The sequence below is a fragment of the Tripterygium wilfordii genome, chromosome 3 (genome assembly GCF_013401445.1).
Source record: "Tripterygium wilfordii isolate XIE 37 chromosome 3, ASM1340144v1, whole genome shotgun sequence".
NCBI classification, from domain to species: domain Eukaryota; kingdom Viridiplantae; phylum Streptophyta; class Magnoliopsida; order Celastrales; family Celastraceae; genus Tripterygium; species Tripterygium wilfordii.
Window position 1 is genome coordinate 4,407,449 of NC_052234.1, and position 13,838 is coordinate 4,421,286.

The 13,838-nt window shown below is 38.9% G+C and overlaps 2 protein-coding genes across 4 annotated transcripts in view; both read right to left on the reverse strand.

Annotated features, from left to right (window-relative positions):
* Positions 1-1,137: 1,137 nt before the first annotated feature.
* The window catches only part of LOC119995183 (sodium/hydrogen exchanger 8-like), a 39,853-nt gene continuing 27,152 nt past the window's right edge, over positions 1,138-13,838 (reverse strand). For 2 of the 3 annotated variants that reach the window (XM_038841603.1, XM_038841601.1), the window contains 8 exons: positions 7,150-7,452; positions 6,263-6,360; positions 5,791-5,922; positions 5,473-5,691; positions 5,138-5,344; positions 4,649-4,913; positions 2,136-2,437; positions 1,138-1,705 (listed from right to left, as the gene is read on the reverse strand). In XM_038841603.1, coding sequence (XP_038697531.1) covers positions 1,394-1,705; positions 2,136-2,437; positions 4,649-4,913; positions 5,138-5,344; positions 5,473-5,691; positions 5,791-5,922; positions 6,263-6,360; positions 7,150-7,452 — 1,838 coding nt within the window. In that variant the 3' untranslated portion in view covers positions 1,138-1,393. The remainder of the gene's footprint in view (positions 1,706-2,135; positions 2,438-4,648; positions 4,914-5,137; positions 5,345-5,472; positions 5,692-5,790; positions 5,923-6,262; positions 6,361-7,149; positions 7,453-13,838) is intronic. The other variant, XM_038841602.1, reaches the window with a different exon arrangement.
* On the reverse strand, positions 12,231-13,400 carry LOC119995184. The gene is made up of 2 exons (XM_038841604.1): positions 12,623-13,400; positions 12,231-12,395 (listed from the first exon to the last, which is right to left on the reverse strand). The coding sequence occupies exons 1-2, from the start codon at positions 13,365-13,367 to the stop codon at positions 12,367-12,369; spliced, it is 774 nt and encodes a 257-aa protein (XP_038697532.1). The 5' UTR covers positions 13,368-13,400; the 3' UTR covers positions 12,231-12,366.

Here is a 13,838-nt window from a genome sequence, read left to right on the forward strand (position 1 = left end):
TCATGGTCGCCCAATTGGCGTCAAATTATGCCTTCCCTTTCTCCATGTCCATCACCTACATTAAAGAAATTCAGTTCATTCCATTCAGAAGCCTTAATACGATTCCAAAAAAGATAGGTAGATTTGGAGAACAATTAGAGTCGTACTGGTCTAGATTTTGATGGGATCCATGCCATGGTGGTTTCGATTGGATATGGTGGTTTCGATTTCAAGGTTTCAACTTCATTCTTGCCCCCTGAGGTTCGATGTGTTCAAGGTCAAGTCCTCCTTCTTAAGCCAGAAGTCATAAACCTTATAAATTATACAGTATAAATAATTAAATACTTTATATATTAGTATAATTTCTTTTTAAAGTTTATGACAAATTAACACTCTAATTCTCTAAATATTAGTTTAAATATAAAAAAAATTGAATTCTCCCCGTCGGATCGGGTATCCCCATCCCCGTCGGGGTTGGGATCCTCGAATCTCAAGGGATGGGGATGGGATGGGATGGCATACCCGCCCCTGTCCCGTTGCCATCCCTAGTCATCCTTCATGAGCCTATTCATTTGGACTTGATATTGGGCTTACTGATAATTTATTTTTTATTTCAAGTATTAATCTTGTTTCCCAATTGTTTTGTAATTAGTGTCGTGCGTGTAAGTTTACCATTAAATTTTAGATCCAAGTATTATTATTGGATTCAAGTACCGTTAAGTGACAGTCAAGTAAAAACAAATCCTTGAGCCTAAGAATCGTTAGTGAGACGGTCCAGAAAGTCATGAGCAAAAAAACTGTGCAAGCTCGATGCATCTACGGGAACTGATCAATCCAATTTGGATATTATTCAGTACTTGGATTTGAAGGGGGAGTGTTAAAATATGAATAGATGAGTAGCACGTGCGACACACAACACCTTACATTACCATTGCATATTTGTCACCGCTGTACCTTGACAGAGCTTATATATGCTCTCTCTCTTGCTCTTTGGATTTTAAGCAATAAATGAATATTTGAAACTCTTCTCCTACTTGACTTCTTCCTCTCTCAGTCTCATCTCTCTCTTACCTACCTCTGCTTTCATTTCTTACAATTATCACAAAATATTACAGCTTGCGTGCATGGTAAACTTGGTGAAAATCATGAAGCAAACTCTGGAAATTATGCAGAAGTAAAAAAAATCTGCATTGAAACAAACAAGGTCAACGTTGTGCATTTTCCATATAAACAACAAATGCAGATGACATGAACCTTCGATGCTACAAACCAAGCTACATCAATTGCATTGCAAGCCTTCAATGGATCTCTTTCACACTATTACCATTGCCATATATATGTACAACAAAATACATAAAAACGTGTAGTCAAATACAAAATACAAGTGTTATCGTTTTGATTGTTACCACAACCTTTAAGAAGTGTTATGAAAGGAAAGCGTACTTGGAGAGTCAATTCTCACTATGAGTTCATCCTCGGCACCAGACTCATCACTGGAAGTATCTTTGACTTGACCCTCAATTGTGTCTACATTTCGCAATGGGGGTTGGGGAACTTGCCCTCCCAACATTCTTGCTTTGGGGTTCTTTTTCACCGTAGTAGCCCCTTCTGACCTGACTGAAACCAGTGGGGGGCCAGGATGCGATGCAAATCTCAGATGGGACAGGCTATGAGATCTCTTAACTTTGTCAATCGAAAAACTGTGGCTGAATGGATGGGTGTCAACCTTTCCAAAGAAAAAATGAAGATGGTTATGATCAAAAAGAACAGCCCATGACTGCATTTTCAAGAAGCCTTTGGAGTTGGCAACTTTTGAATGACAAATAACATGGCATTCAATAGAACAAACAATATACACTCTTGCATTTTAAAAAAAGTTATGAGGTTGTAATAATTTCTGATGCACCCTAAGCTATACTCTTTCCCATGTCTGTTTAAGAAGAAAAAGAAAAGGAAAAGAAAAAACAGTAAAATCAAGAAAAGAAGTGACTGACTTGAAACATTCAGCAACTTAAAACCAATTACTGCAATGGCCTTGTATTATGAAAGTTCTAACTACCAAACAAACCTGAAAAAACCAAAGTTGTTCATTTTGACTAATAACTCCATAAAAGCTACCACCAAAAGATTCCCAATAAAACACAACCTTAACATACCATGCTGCCAAAGATGCTGAGCTGTGCTGCTCTTGCAGATAAATTGTTTTCTGGTTGTCTAGTCCCATCACCATTTTTTTTATGAGGTCGTGCAATGAAGAAATGTTCAGGCCAACTCATCAGCCCACCATGTTCTCTACTTTGAGATTGATGGGGCTCAACTGAATGTGGTACAACTGAGGATGACTTTCTCAGCAATGGAGTGCAGGCTTCAATTGCAGCAATGTCAAAAATAATTACTCTTGCCCTTGTCTCAACCTGATACCATGCTGCCTGATGAGAAAAACTGGCTGCTCCGGCACCCATCATCCATCAGGTTCAGTAATTTAAATATGCAATATTCTCATAGTCAAGATAAATGATCAACAATAAGTATAACTGAACTAAATTAGAATAGATAAAAGCATTAAAGCAATCTAAACTTTTTTTTTCCAGTCCAATTAGCCGGCAATAGGGGGTCAGATGAACGGTGGGCTAATTTACTTTTTCATTAAAATAGCTTTTCTAAATATGGTACCTCACAAAAAAAGAAACTTCACTCTAGTGTAAAAAAAAGGATCAGACAATTTCGACAAGTCAATCCAATCTATGGAAGGTGTAAATTAAAGTATGATGAAGAAGTTCTATTTAGATTGCAATATTTTAGATTTTTGTGTCATACTTAAGAATAGAATGCCGTGGGAGTATGGGACCAGTACCATACAAAACCCGCCAAAATTATTTCTAAATATGAATTGCATGTCATTTAAATAAAGATGAAATACAGTAGAGCAACGCTTATAATCTTCTATGCAATTTGTTAAACTTTAGATGGAATTAATTGCAAAACATCAACATTCAAATATTCCCCATGTACTATGATAGATTCAGTAACTTGTGTTCTATTTCCTTTCCATTCATTACTGTGTTTCATTTTGTAATATTGGAATGTGGTCAATGTGTTAATCAACTTACCATAACCACATATATGTCGCCCCTTATTGCAAAAATCCGGATACTTATTAGTGTTCACTCCCTACAGTTTTCGATCCCTGCGGGTTCAGTGATTCACAAATGGTTTCATGTTGAGACATTTTTAGTCCAATCTATTTTGCCTTAACAATGTCAGGTCTACGTGGCAGTATATCCACATGTACTTTTGAGTATGTCATAGGTCTCTCTTGAACAGTTTTTTTTTTTTTACTGGTGTTCTTAATTGAAGATTCTCCCCATCGCCTACCCTCACAAAATTGGGTTGAAAGGAAAGGATAAACTCAAAAACCTTGTGGAAATAGCTAGAACAACAATCATCCAACACATTATCGTTGAAAGTCTTCGGGGTGATGCAATCTTGAATCTTCCACCGTTTGTGGGCCATCCCATTGAATATATTTTCCATATGATTTTCTTCCTTACAGTATTTGAGTGTGTGTGTGTTTTGTCATACCCTTGATTCGGCCATTGACAAATTTGATCCAAGGTCACCAAATCAATCCGTAGAACATTCTCATGCACAAAAGCACATCAATGTTCGAACCCCTAGTCCTAAGAGCATTTGGGTAACACTTTTTTAAAAACCCCATTCTTTTATCTCCAAACAGGATTAGAGGAGTCAAACTTTTCCTTACCCGTTGCATGCAGAACTAAATTAGTAAATTCTACCATCAGACAGTTCAAGGTATATGTTCACATGTATAATCAAGAGCAAGTCTCCTACAGTGCCAATTCAACTAGTTCTATCCCAAATTCCCAATGGCTAATCCTATCATTCTGCAGTCATTTTCCATCCTCGAAACTGTCCAAATTCTTAAGAATTACCTAACAACTTTGCCTTCATAATATACAAGTAAGAAAATTTTCAAGTTGAAGAAATAATTTTCCTGAGATAGGACAGGACATAAGATAGGTATGATGGATATGAATGCTATAGCTGGAGGATGTGTACAGTAAATAAATGTAGAAAGGTTATGCATCGAAAAGTGCAAATATCACGAATCTAAGGTCTGCTCTACAAAACCAGAAGATAGTCCTAGCTTGGTTTTTCAAAAGCCCTCCTTCCCTCCCTCCCTCCCCCCCCCCCAAAACTCTTTTAGTTTCGAATCCTTCAGGCAACTCCTTTAGGAAAGAGCAAAAATTATTGAGGATAATAGTCTATTAAGTACATATCCAAACTATTAAAAGCTAATAACTTATAGTCAATGAGCCCTAGTATACGACAACTATGGCAATCACCACCTGGCAAGGCTTGCTCATCCGGATCTTTTTCTCTTCCTCATTCTTTCTTAAATGATTGATTACATAAAGGAACATACGAGGGATTATCGTTTACAACAAATCAAAGATATATCAACTTGGAATTTTATTCTATCAGAATGTTTGTGTAGTTATAATGCGACGTATAAATGAACTGACATACTGAGTTGCTAAAATCATCAGTGTTTCACCATTTATAACACATGAAGCACATTAACTCAAACATTGGAAGATAAAGATATTAAAAAATGAGGAGTGCTAAAGCTTTCAGCTTAATTTACCTGATGTTTCTATGTTACTGAAGCTCAAATTCCGGTGTGAATGCAACAATGCGGCAGGTGATGTAATCAATTCTTCTTGCACGCCGTGGCTTTTTATGAATCCTTCTAATAAAAAAGCAACAGAGTGGTAAGTTATTTCTATAATTTCTCCCCTTACATGTGTGGTCATCATCGACCTCTCTGCAACAAGGGCTCTCAAGTCTTGCATCCCCCTTTTTTCAAATAGCTGAGGAAGCAAGAGTTTGGAAAGAACAATGGCGCTTTCCTGTTAAAGAAGGAAAAGAAAATATAAAGAATGCAGCTACAGAGTGATAATAATATTCTGACATGTCAGTACATGCTTCTCAAAATGGCAGTACCATATCAAAATCTCAATATATCAATTGATGAATATATGCGTCTCGGTGAATTCAACAATGCCAATAGAACACGTAGTTTGATCTTTGAAAATTTTTTGTTTCATGATATCCACATTACAAAATGACATACCTGCCAAAGGAAATCTTCAATTGCGGGGTCTGACCTTAGAACTGAAAGTATTTTTTCACTTTCAATAAAGAAGCACATAACCATAGAATCTGTTATCACGTCGCAGACGTAAGGCTTTCCAATTAGAACTTCATAGAGGCCCAATGTACTCCCATGCGTAAAAGTAGGGTGTACCGAGTGCTTATTCCCTATGCTCTTACTTGTCCACTGCCAAACCATAATTATCTTTGGTGATGCATTACCAGTAAAAAGTAAAAACTAAAGTTGGACATCGTATTTTAAACCTGAATAATTATTTCTCAAAGTCCAACTCACTCATTCAAATGTCTATTTACCTTGACAATGCCATTAGAAATCAGCCAGATACCATTTGGCTTTGAGCCCTCCTTGTAAAGTGTTACACCGCGCAACTTCACTATTTCTTTGGTAGAATCTTTTAGCTGTTCACGGATGGCTGAAGGAAGGGTCCCCAAGAAGGGATGGGTGCTAATCAAATCCTTTATTTTTGGAACTTTCACAAGAGGAGGATTCCTCAGAAGCCTTTTCAAATCAGTCTGCACAAAAGATGATACCCCCATTCTCAGTCAAATAAAGTAGCTGTAAAACATAGAAGAAAGTGAAATACCACATATGAAAATATAACCAAAGAGTACCTGAAAAGCGTCATGAAGATGAAGCATCTCCTTTTCTTCTAATAACCCAACCTTCTCAAGATTTTGTACATAATCAATTAAATGATTCAGCACTGAATATGTAACTTGTCTTGTTTTTACAACACGCAAAACCTAAAACAAATCATAGAAAGCACTAAATTAGATATCATACAAAGATGAAGAGGCTGATTTGGTGTACTAGTAAAGCCTTAGGCTCACAAGAAAAAAGTACGTGGTCCTAAATTTCAAATGAAGTTACTTTAGGCAGAATTCTTTTAAGGTTAGGACTGTAGGTAGATCAGCCATCCCAAGAAATGTGTTTTAAATGTATTCACTAGGCCAAAATTTCAAAACAAATCAAAGGAAATTCCATAAGGATGATAGTCCATTTGGCCCTCAGATGACCTATTCCAACCAGAATACAGCATGAGTAACACATCCACTGTGGAGTATAACAAATTGGCAAACAAACCTGAGGAAAGGTTACACGAACATCTTCCAAGAACATTTTCGCTTCTTCACCTTCTGCCTCACTTTCATTGATGACAATAGTCGCAATATCACTGTCACCTATAGGATAAATGGTATTGAAGCAACAAATGAGCTACAAGATACAACACATTTTGCAGTTAAAAAAAACTCCAAGGAATAATATATCTTTTTCCATTTAATTTCGACAATGTCAAAAATCACTGGAGAAATAGAAGAGTAACCTAAACAAGTATTTGATATGGAATTACTTCACCTACATAGTAGCAACTCATGATAAGAGATTTCCTCATTTTCCAAGCTATTGCAGAAATGCGAAAAGTAAACTCAAAACTAAATTCTCTAGAATTGCACACCCCAACATGCCCAATTTGGCACACAGAAAAGACTGTTCTTAATTTAGAATTTATTTGAAAATTGTTAAACAAATCTTCTTTCCCCATCTAAACTACATTCATAAATGATACCAGAAATGCCAGGAAAATTATAGTGCAGATTTCCATAAATTTGGCTCATCTTGAACCATAGCATTTCATGTTTCCAGATACATAACAAACATGTACAAAGAAAAGTTGCAATGGTATTCTAGTCAGTAGTCTCAGAAACTTAACATAATATTTGGGATGGAGCTAATGGAGTAAGATGTAACTCAAAGTTATTCTTTGGCCTTTCTAAAAACAGGTAAAACAATATGCAATCTAAATAAGATTTTGCTAAATTTAAAAGAAACTAATCCCTTAAGTACGGTGGAGAGAGACATCACAGAAAGCTATTCTTTGGCCACTAGACAATAGAGAAAAATACAGGTCATTTAAAAAAAAAAAGGTCAAATTGGGGAAACAAAACAGCCCGAGTGAAAAAGACTTATACCTATAAAGTCATGTAGTTGTCTTCGTGCAATTCTATGGGCACGGAGAAATGCAGCACAAATACAACAAGCAGATTCCAACCTTTCTACAGTGAAATACGTAACCAGCTTCTGTGGACAAATGCTCGCTTGAAGGAACTTGTAGTGGTTTGGGAAATGAACATTAGCTTTCAAACCTTTCCAATCACACAATGGCTCATGAGAAGCCAAGTCAATCGCTTCATCCACTGATTGCATCAAAATATTTGCAGTAGTCTGTGTTATCCTTCCCTCGTCCAACATTCCCCAGTAAGCAGCTTGGACACCTAGTAGAAAACTTTCTTGAATTACCAAATACATTTCTTCTGATAACCAAGTTTTGAATGCAAGAAAGCAGGCAGATCAAATGAAACTCAAGGATCCATTGAACAAGGACTTTCTATCTGAAACTATGCCGTGCCATTAGTTTGGGACAAAAATCTATTTCAATAAATTAATAGCTTGTTGATTGAAATATGATAAGATCAGATCAGTCGTCAGCAGATATATTCAACAAATACTTCCAGGAAATCAACACAGTAGCAAGACTTCTCCGTAATAATCACTAAATCTGTTACAACTTGCTCATATAACAAGAAGGAAACACTAATAAAGATAGTAGCAACTTCGAGGGTGCTAAGGCCTCCAAAACACACTTCACTGTAATTCTTTTTTTTCTCCTCCCCAAGAACGAAACCCTACCACATTCAGAACCCTTCGATCACAACATCAAAGAGCGGTTCAGATCTGTTCACTTGAATCTAACACTTCTCCAACTCTGGGCTTGGGCTTCTTCCTTTTATACTGAATAGAAATGGGCCTGCGCTAATCAAAATACCAATGTCACCTGAACAAGGGTGGCATAGTGACAAGGGAAGGAGATTATAGGACCAGCAGTAAAGGTCTTAGGTACAAGTGTCATTGTAACTTGGATTTAACCAACAATGGTGGTTTTGGGTGATTGCCAATATCCGGTCATTACTCTCTGGAGGTAAATCCCATTACGCCATCCTTTGGACGGTTTCCCTATTCTCAAGAAAGTTGAAACACCAAATTCCAGAAAGCAAAAAACTTTACAATTGAAGGTAAGAGCTATAGATAATGACAACAAATAAGTAGACCTGCAATATCAAAGCAATATTAGACAACCGACCTAAAGTAAACGAGCTTAGGGTTGCAAGTTTTCCTACTTTATTGACTGGTGTCAGTTTGAACCTAAAGAAATTAATGAAAAGGTCAGAGCCAAGTTCATCATCAAAGTCTTTATCCCAAAAGTTTGGGATCGGCTACATGAGTTTATGAGAATTTCAATGGGAATCCACCACATGTATTCGTTCTCTCCATTCATTTCTATTATGAATCATACATTCATCCACTCCTATTAAATTCATATAATTTCTTATTATTTCAAGCCATGTCTTTTTAGGTCTTCCTCATCGCCTCCTACTCTCTCCTATACAAATTCTCTCGTTCCTTCTCACCATCGCACCGATATCTCTACGTTGAACATGTTCATACCATTTTAAATGATTTCTCTTAACTTATCTTCAATAGGTGCTACTCCTACCTTAGATCTAATCATCTCTTTTTTATATCCTATCTTTCCTAGTGTGACCACACATTTGCAATTATGCTACATGCATTTTCTGGATATGTTGTCTCTTGATAGCCCAACACTCGAAACCAAACATCATTGTGGGTCGTATAGCTAACCTATAGAATTTTCCCTTCAATTAAGGGAATCCTTCGGTCACATTAAACCCCGGATACACTCTTCAACTTGCGCCACCCATTTTAATCATATTAACTACATCATCACTTATGTCTTTGTCTTCTTGAAAAATCAATCCAATATAAATAAAAGCCTTACTTTTTGGTACTTCTCCATCTAATTCAATTGTTTGTTCAGAGCCAAGTTGTGCTTCTTTAACCCAAATGAAGTGTACCTAAATCTCTAAGGTAACACCCAAATCAGTCAAGTTTTTGTGCTTCTTTAACCTTGTTGGAGTTGGGTTTCCTTTAGGTTACATTTTCCTATATGTAATAGTCTCCTAGTTTCCTTCTGTAACAAAGCAATGAAACTGGATCAGACGTATTCAGATGTATGGGTTGTGATATGAAGCAGAGCATAGCTGCAGAAAGAAGAGCACAGCTGCAGAAAGAAGAGCAGAGTACAGCTGTAGAAGGAATAGCAGAAAGGAGAGAGTTCTCTCGTGTTATCTTATTCCTTATTTACCATACTTCAATATATATACAGAATTACACTTATTACTGTAATTACCATAGTACCCTTTTATACTTCTCATAACACTCCCCCTCAAGTTGGAGCATAGATGTTAATCATGCCCAACTTGTTACATATGAAATTAACCCGAGCACCAGCTAGAGCTTTGGTATGAATATCGGCCAGCTGATCATTGGTTCGTACAGACTTTAAAACAACTTTCTTCATTTGTACCTTCTCACGCACAAAGTAACAATCTACTTCAATATGTTTTGTCCTCTCGTGAAACACTGGATTTGAAGCAATATGAATCGCAGCTTGGTTATCACACCATAAGTTAGACCCAGCCTGCTGTCCATAGCCTAACTCCTTCATTAGTTGTCTCACATAACATATTTCAGCTACCGTGTGAGCCATAGCCCTATACTCTGATTCGGCACTAGATCGAGCTACCACCAATTGTTTCTTGCTCTTCCAAGAAACGAGATTACCACTGACAAACACACAATATCCAGTAGTAGATTTTCGATCACTTAGTGACCCTGCCCAATCAGCATCAGAAAATGCCTCAATCCGCACATGATTGTGATTTGCATATAACAAACCTAGACCAGGGGCACCCTTAAGGTACCGAAGGATATGTAAAACAGCCTCCCAATGAGGTACTCGTGGACTAGACATAAACCGACTCACCACACTAACTGAGAAAGCTATATCAGGACGAGTCACTCCAAGGTAATTCAATCGACCCACAAGACGTCGATATTGTTCAGGATCATCAAACATTTCACCCTCATCAGAATGAAGTTTCATTCCAACCATCATAGGAGAATCACATGGCTTCGCATCAACCATCCCTGTATCCTGTAGTAAATTTAAGACATACTTCCTCTGGGACAAAAATATCCCACGCCTACATCTGGCTACCTCCACACCTAGAAAATACCGAAGAGGACCTAGGTCCTTAGTTTGAAAGTGACGTTGAAGAAATGTCTTCACTGCAGATATACCATCTGTATTGCTCCCCGTAATCACAATATCATCCACATACACTACCAGTAAAATACTCCCTGCACTAGATTGTTGATAAAATACTGAATGATCTTTGGCAGACCGTCTCATACCAAACTTTTGTACTACTTCGGTAAACCGACCAAACCAAGCCCGGGGAGATTGCTTCAAACCATATAACGCTTTCTTCAATTTGCACACCAACCCCGACTCCCCCTGAGCAACAAACCCAGGGGGTTGCTCCAAATAAACCTCTTCATGGAGATTGCCATGAAGAAACGCATTCTTCACATCTAATTGATGTAAAGGCCAATCATAAGTGGCAGCAAGGGAGATAAGAAGACGAACAGAAGTAAACTTGGCCACTGGAGAAAAGGTGTCAGTATAGTCAACGCCATAGGTCTGGGCATACCCTTTGGCCACAAGCCTCGCCTTAAGGCGAGCAATAGAACCATCTGGATTAGTTTTGATAGTGTACACCCGTTTGCTACCAATAGACCTCTTGCCAGGAGGTAGAGGCACGAGATCCCAGGTCTGATTCTGTTCCAAAGCAGACATTTCATCCTTCATAGCAGTGAGCCACCCAGGATCAGAAAGAGCCTCAGACACAGACCGAGGAATGGTAATAGAGTCAATAGCCAGAGCAAATGTCCGAAGGGATTGGGAGATCCCTGCATAAGATATACTAGCAGATAAAGGATAAGTGGCACACTGACGTTTCCCTTTGCGAAGAGCAATAGGTAGATCAACATTGGATTGAACCACGGGTGCAGGAGCAGAATCAGGATCAGGGTCAGGATCAGTCGGTAGAGCAGAAGATGGAGAGGGGACCACTTCCGGAGGACTCGAAGAAGGATAACGAAACACCGAGCGAGGGCCACAGGTATAGGTTTGCAACACTGGAGGTCTAGGACTTGGCGGAGGACCAAGAGAAGGTGAAGACGGAGCAGGTACGCTGACAAGATCATAAACAAGACATTCATCAAGATCTGGTGAGACTGATGATGAGGAGGAAGAAGAAGAATGGGAGGAAAAGGAAATCGACTCATCGAAAATGACATCAGAGGAAACAAGATATCTACCCAAGTCAGGAGAGAAACACCTATAACCCTTTTGTGTCCGAGAATATCCTAAAAACATACACCGCAAAGATTTAGGATCCAATTTCGTAAGATGAGGACGAATATCCCGAACATAACAAACACAACCAAATACTCGAACAGGGAGAGGATGAGGCACTTCGTGAGGAAATAAGATTTGATAGGGAGTTTTACCATGAAGAACAGATGATGGCATCCTATTAATTAAATAGGCTGCAGTGAGTACAGCATCACCCCAGAATTGTTTGGGAACTTTCATGTGGAACATAAGGGCACGGGCAACTTCCATAAGGTGGCGATTTTTACGCTCAGCAACCCCATTTTGTTGAGGGGTATCAGGACACGAAGATTGATGAATAATACCCTTATTTGACAAGAAAGTGGACATAGCTGTGGACACATATTCTTTCGCATTGTCACTCCGAAGAGTACGGATACATAAAGAAAATTGAGTATTAATTTCAGCATAGAAGGAACAAAAAATAGAAAAGAGATCTGAACGCTTTTTCATTAAATATACCCAAGTAGCACGAGAATAGTCATCCACAAAAATAACAAAATAGTGAAATCCAGATTTCGACATAACAGGACATGGACCCCAGATATCGGAATGAACCAAGTCAAAAGGAGCACAAGCTCGTTTAACACTCCTAGACACATAAGACCTGCGATGATGTTTCGCAAATTGACAAGACTCACAAAACAGCTGCTTTAAAGAGGATAAAGATGGGCACATAAGCTTTAAACTAGGAAGAGCAGGATGACCAAGACGATTGTGAAGCTCCATAGGAGAAGAAGGACTTGACACGAACAAGGAAGAAGGTCTAACATCCAAGACGTACAATCCCCCGGAAGTAAGAGAACCTCTACCAATCATCTGCTTCGTAGACCGGTCCTGAAAAACACAATGATCATCGAAAAATGTTACTGAACATTTAAGTGCCTTCGTAAGAGCACTCACAGATAGTAAATTGAATGGGAATGAAGGTAAAGTCAAAACAGAATCCAATTGCAAACTAGATGTAGGAGATGCACTGCCAACTCCTTTGACTTCCACAAACATGCCATTAGCAACACGCACCGCAGGATACGACGATGTAGAGGAATATGAAGTAAGGATACCTGTGTTCCCAGTCATGTGATCGGAAGCGCCAGAATCAATCACCCACGTATGAGGAGAAACTGACATGAATGCCGAAGCATTCGTAGTAGCAGACGTAGTAGCGGGAGCAGAAGTAGATATCTGACTCATAAGATGAGAATATTCAGCCGCAGACAAACTCACTCGTCCCTCACTTGGGGACTCAGAATTAATACTCAAATCTTGGATGCCCATATCCATTCCAGAAACTACATTTGCAGAGCGAACCTGTGGTGGTTTGCCATGCAACTTCCAGCACCTGTCACGAGTGTGACCCACTCCCCCACAATGATAACATGTAAATTTACCATCTAAACCCCGACCACTACGACGACCACGACCCCCACGGCCACCACGACCCCCACGGCTACCACCAGCATCATAAGAAGCATGACCAACTAATCCAGACCTCTCAGAGAGATCGGGGTTGAAAGAGGTAGGCCTAACCGAACGGTTAGCCCGCGAAAAAGCTTCTGTAAGGGAGGTCTCGCCACTAGCAAGAATCTGGGAACGTGCAGAATCATACTCAGACCTCATCCCACTAAGGAAGGCAATGATAGCCAACTTCTCTCGTTGTTGTCTCCTCTTTTCCAGATCTAAATCTAAAGACATCAAAGTATTAAACTCTTCATAAATGCTCTTGAAAGAAGCAAAATACTCACTAAGATTCGAGTCCTTTTGTTCAGGCCGAAAGAAAGATAATGCTACATCATAGAGTCGATTCATATCATTTTTTTCCCGAATACAAAACTCCCAGATATTCCCATATTTCCTTCACAGTATCACAGTGTGTCACCAATTCAGAGACCTTCCGGTCCATGGAATTCAACAGTTGGCCATACAGCCGTGCATCATCACGCATCCACACCTTATAGTCAGTAGCATGATTAGTAGAATCAGGTGCTGTACCAGTAAGATGGTCTTCCTTATCCATTCCCCGAATGGTAACTTGGATAATTTTCCGCCAGTGTTGATAATTAGGACCAACCAGTCTCTGGTCAGTCAACTTGGTAGAAGCTGCAACCACCTCAGTAGATCCCATTTTGTGTTCTGTCTCACTCATAATAAAGTCTCAGTTGCTACACTTCCACTACCAAACAAAACTGAAATACAGATCAACACAAAGACCCACTTCACAGAGCTGGGCAAACCATTCCAACACACACCAATAGCCCCATTCACAGCGGAAGAAGAAGA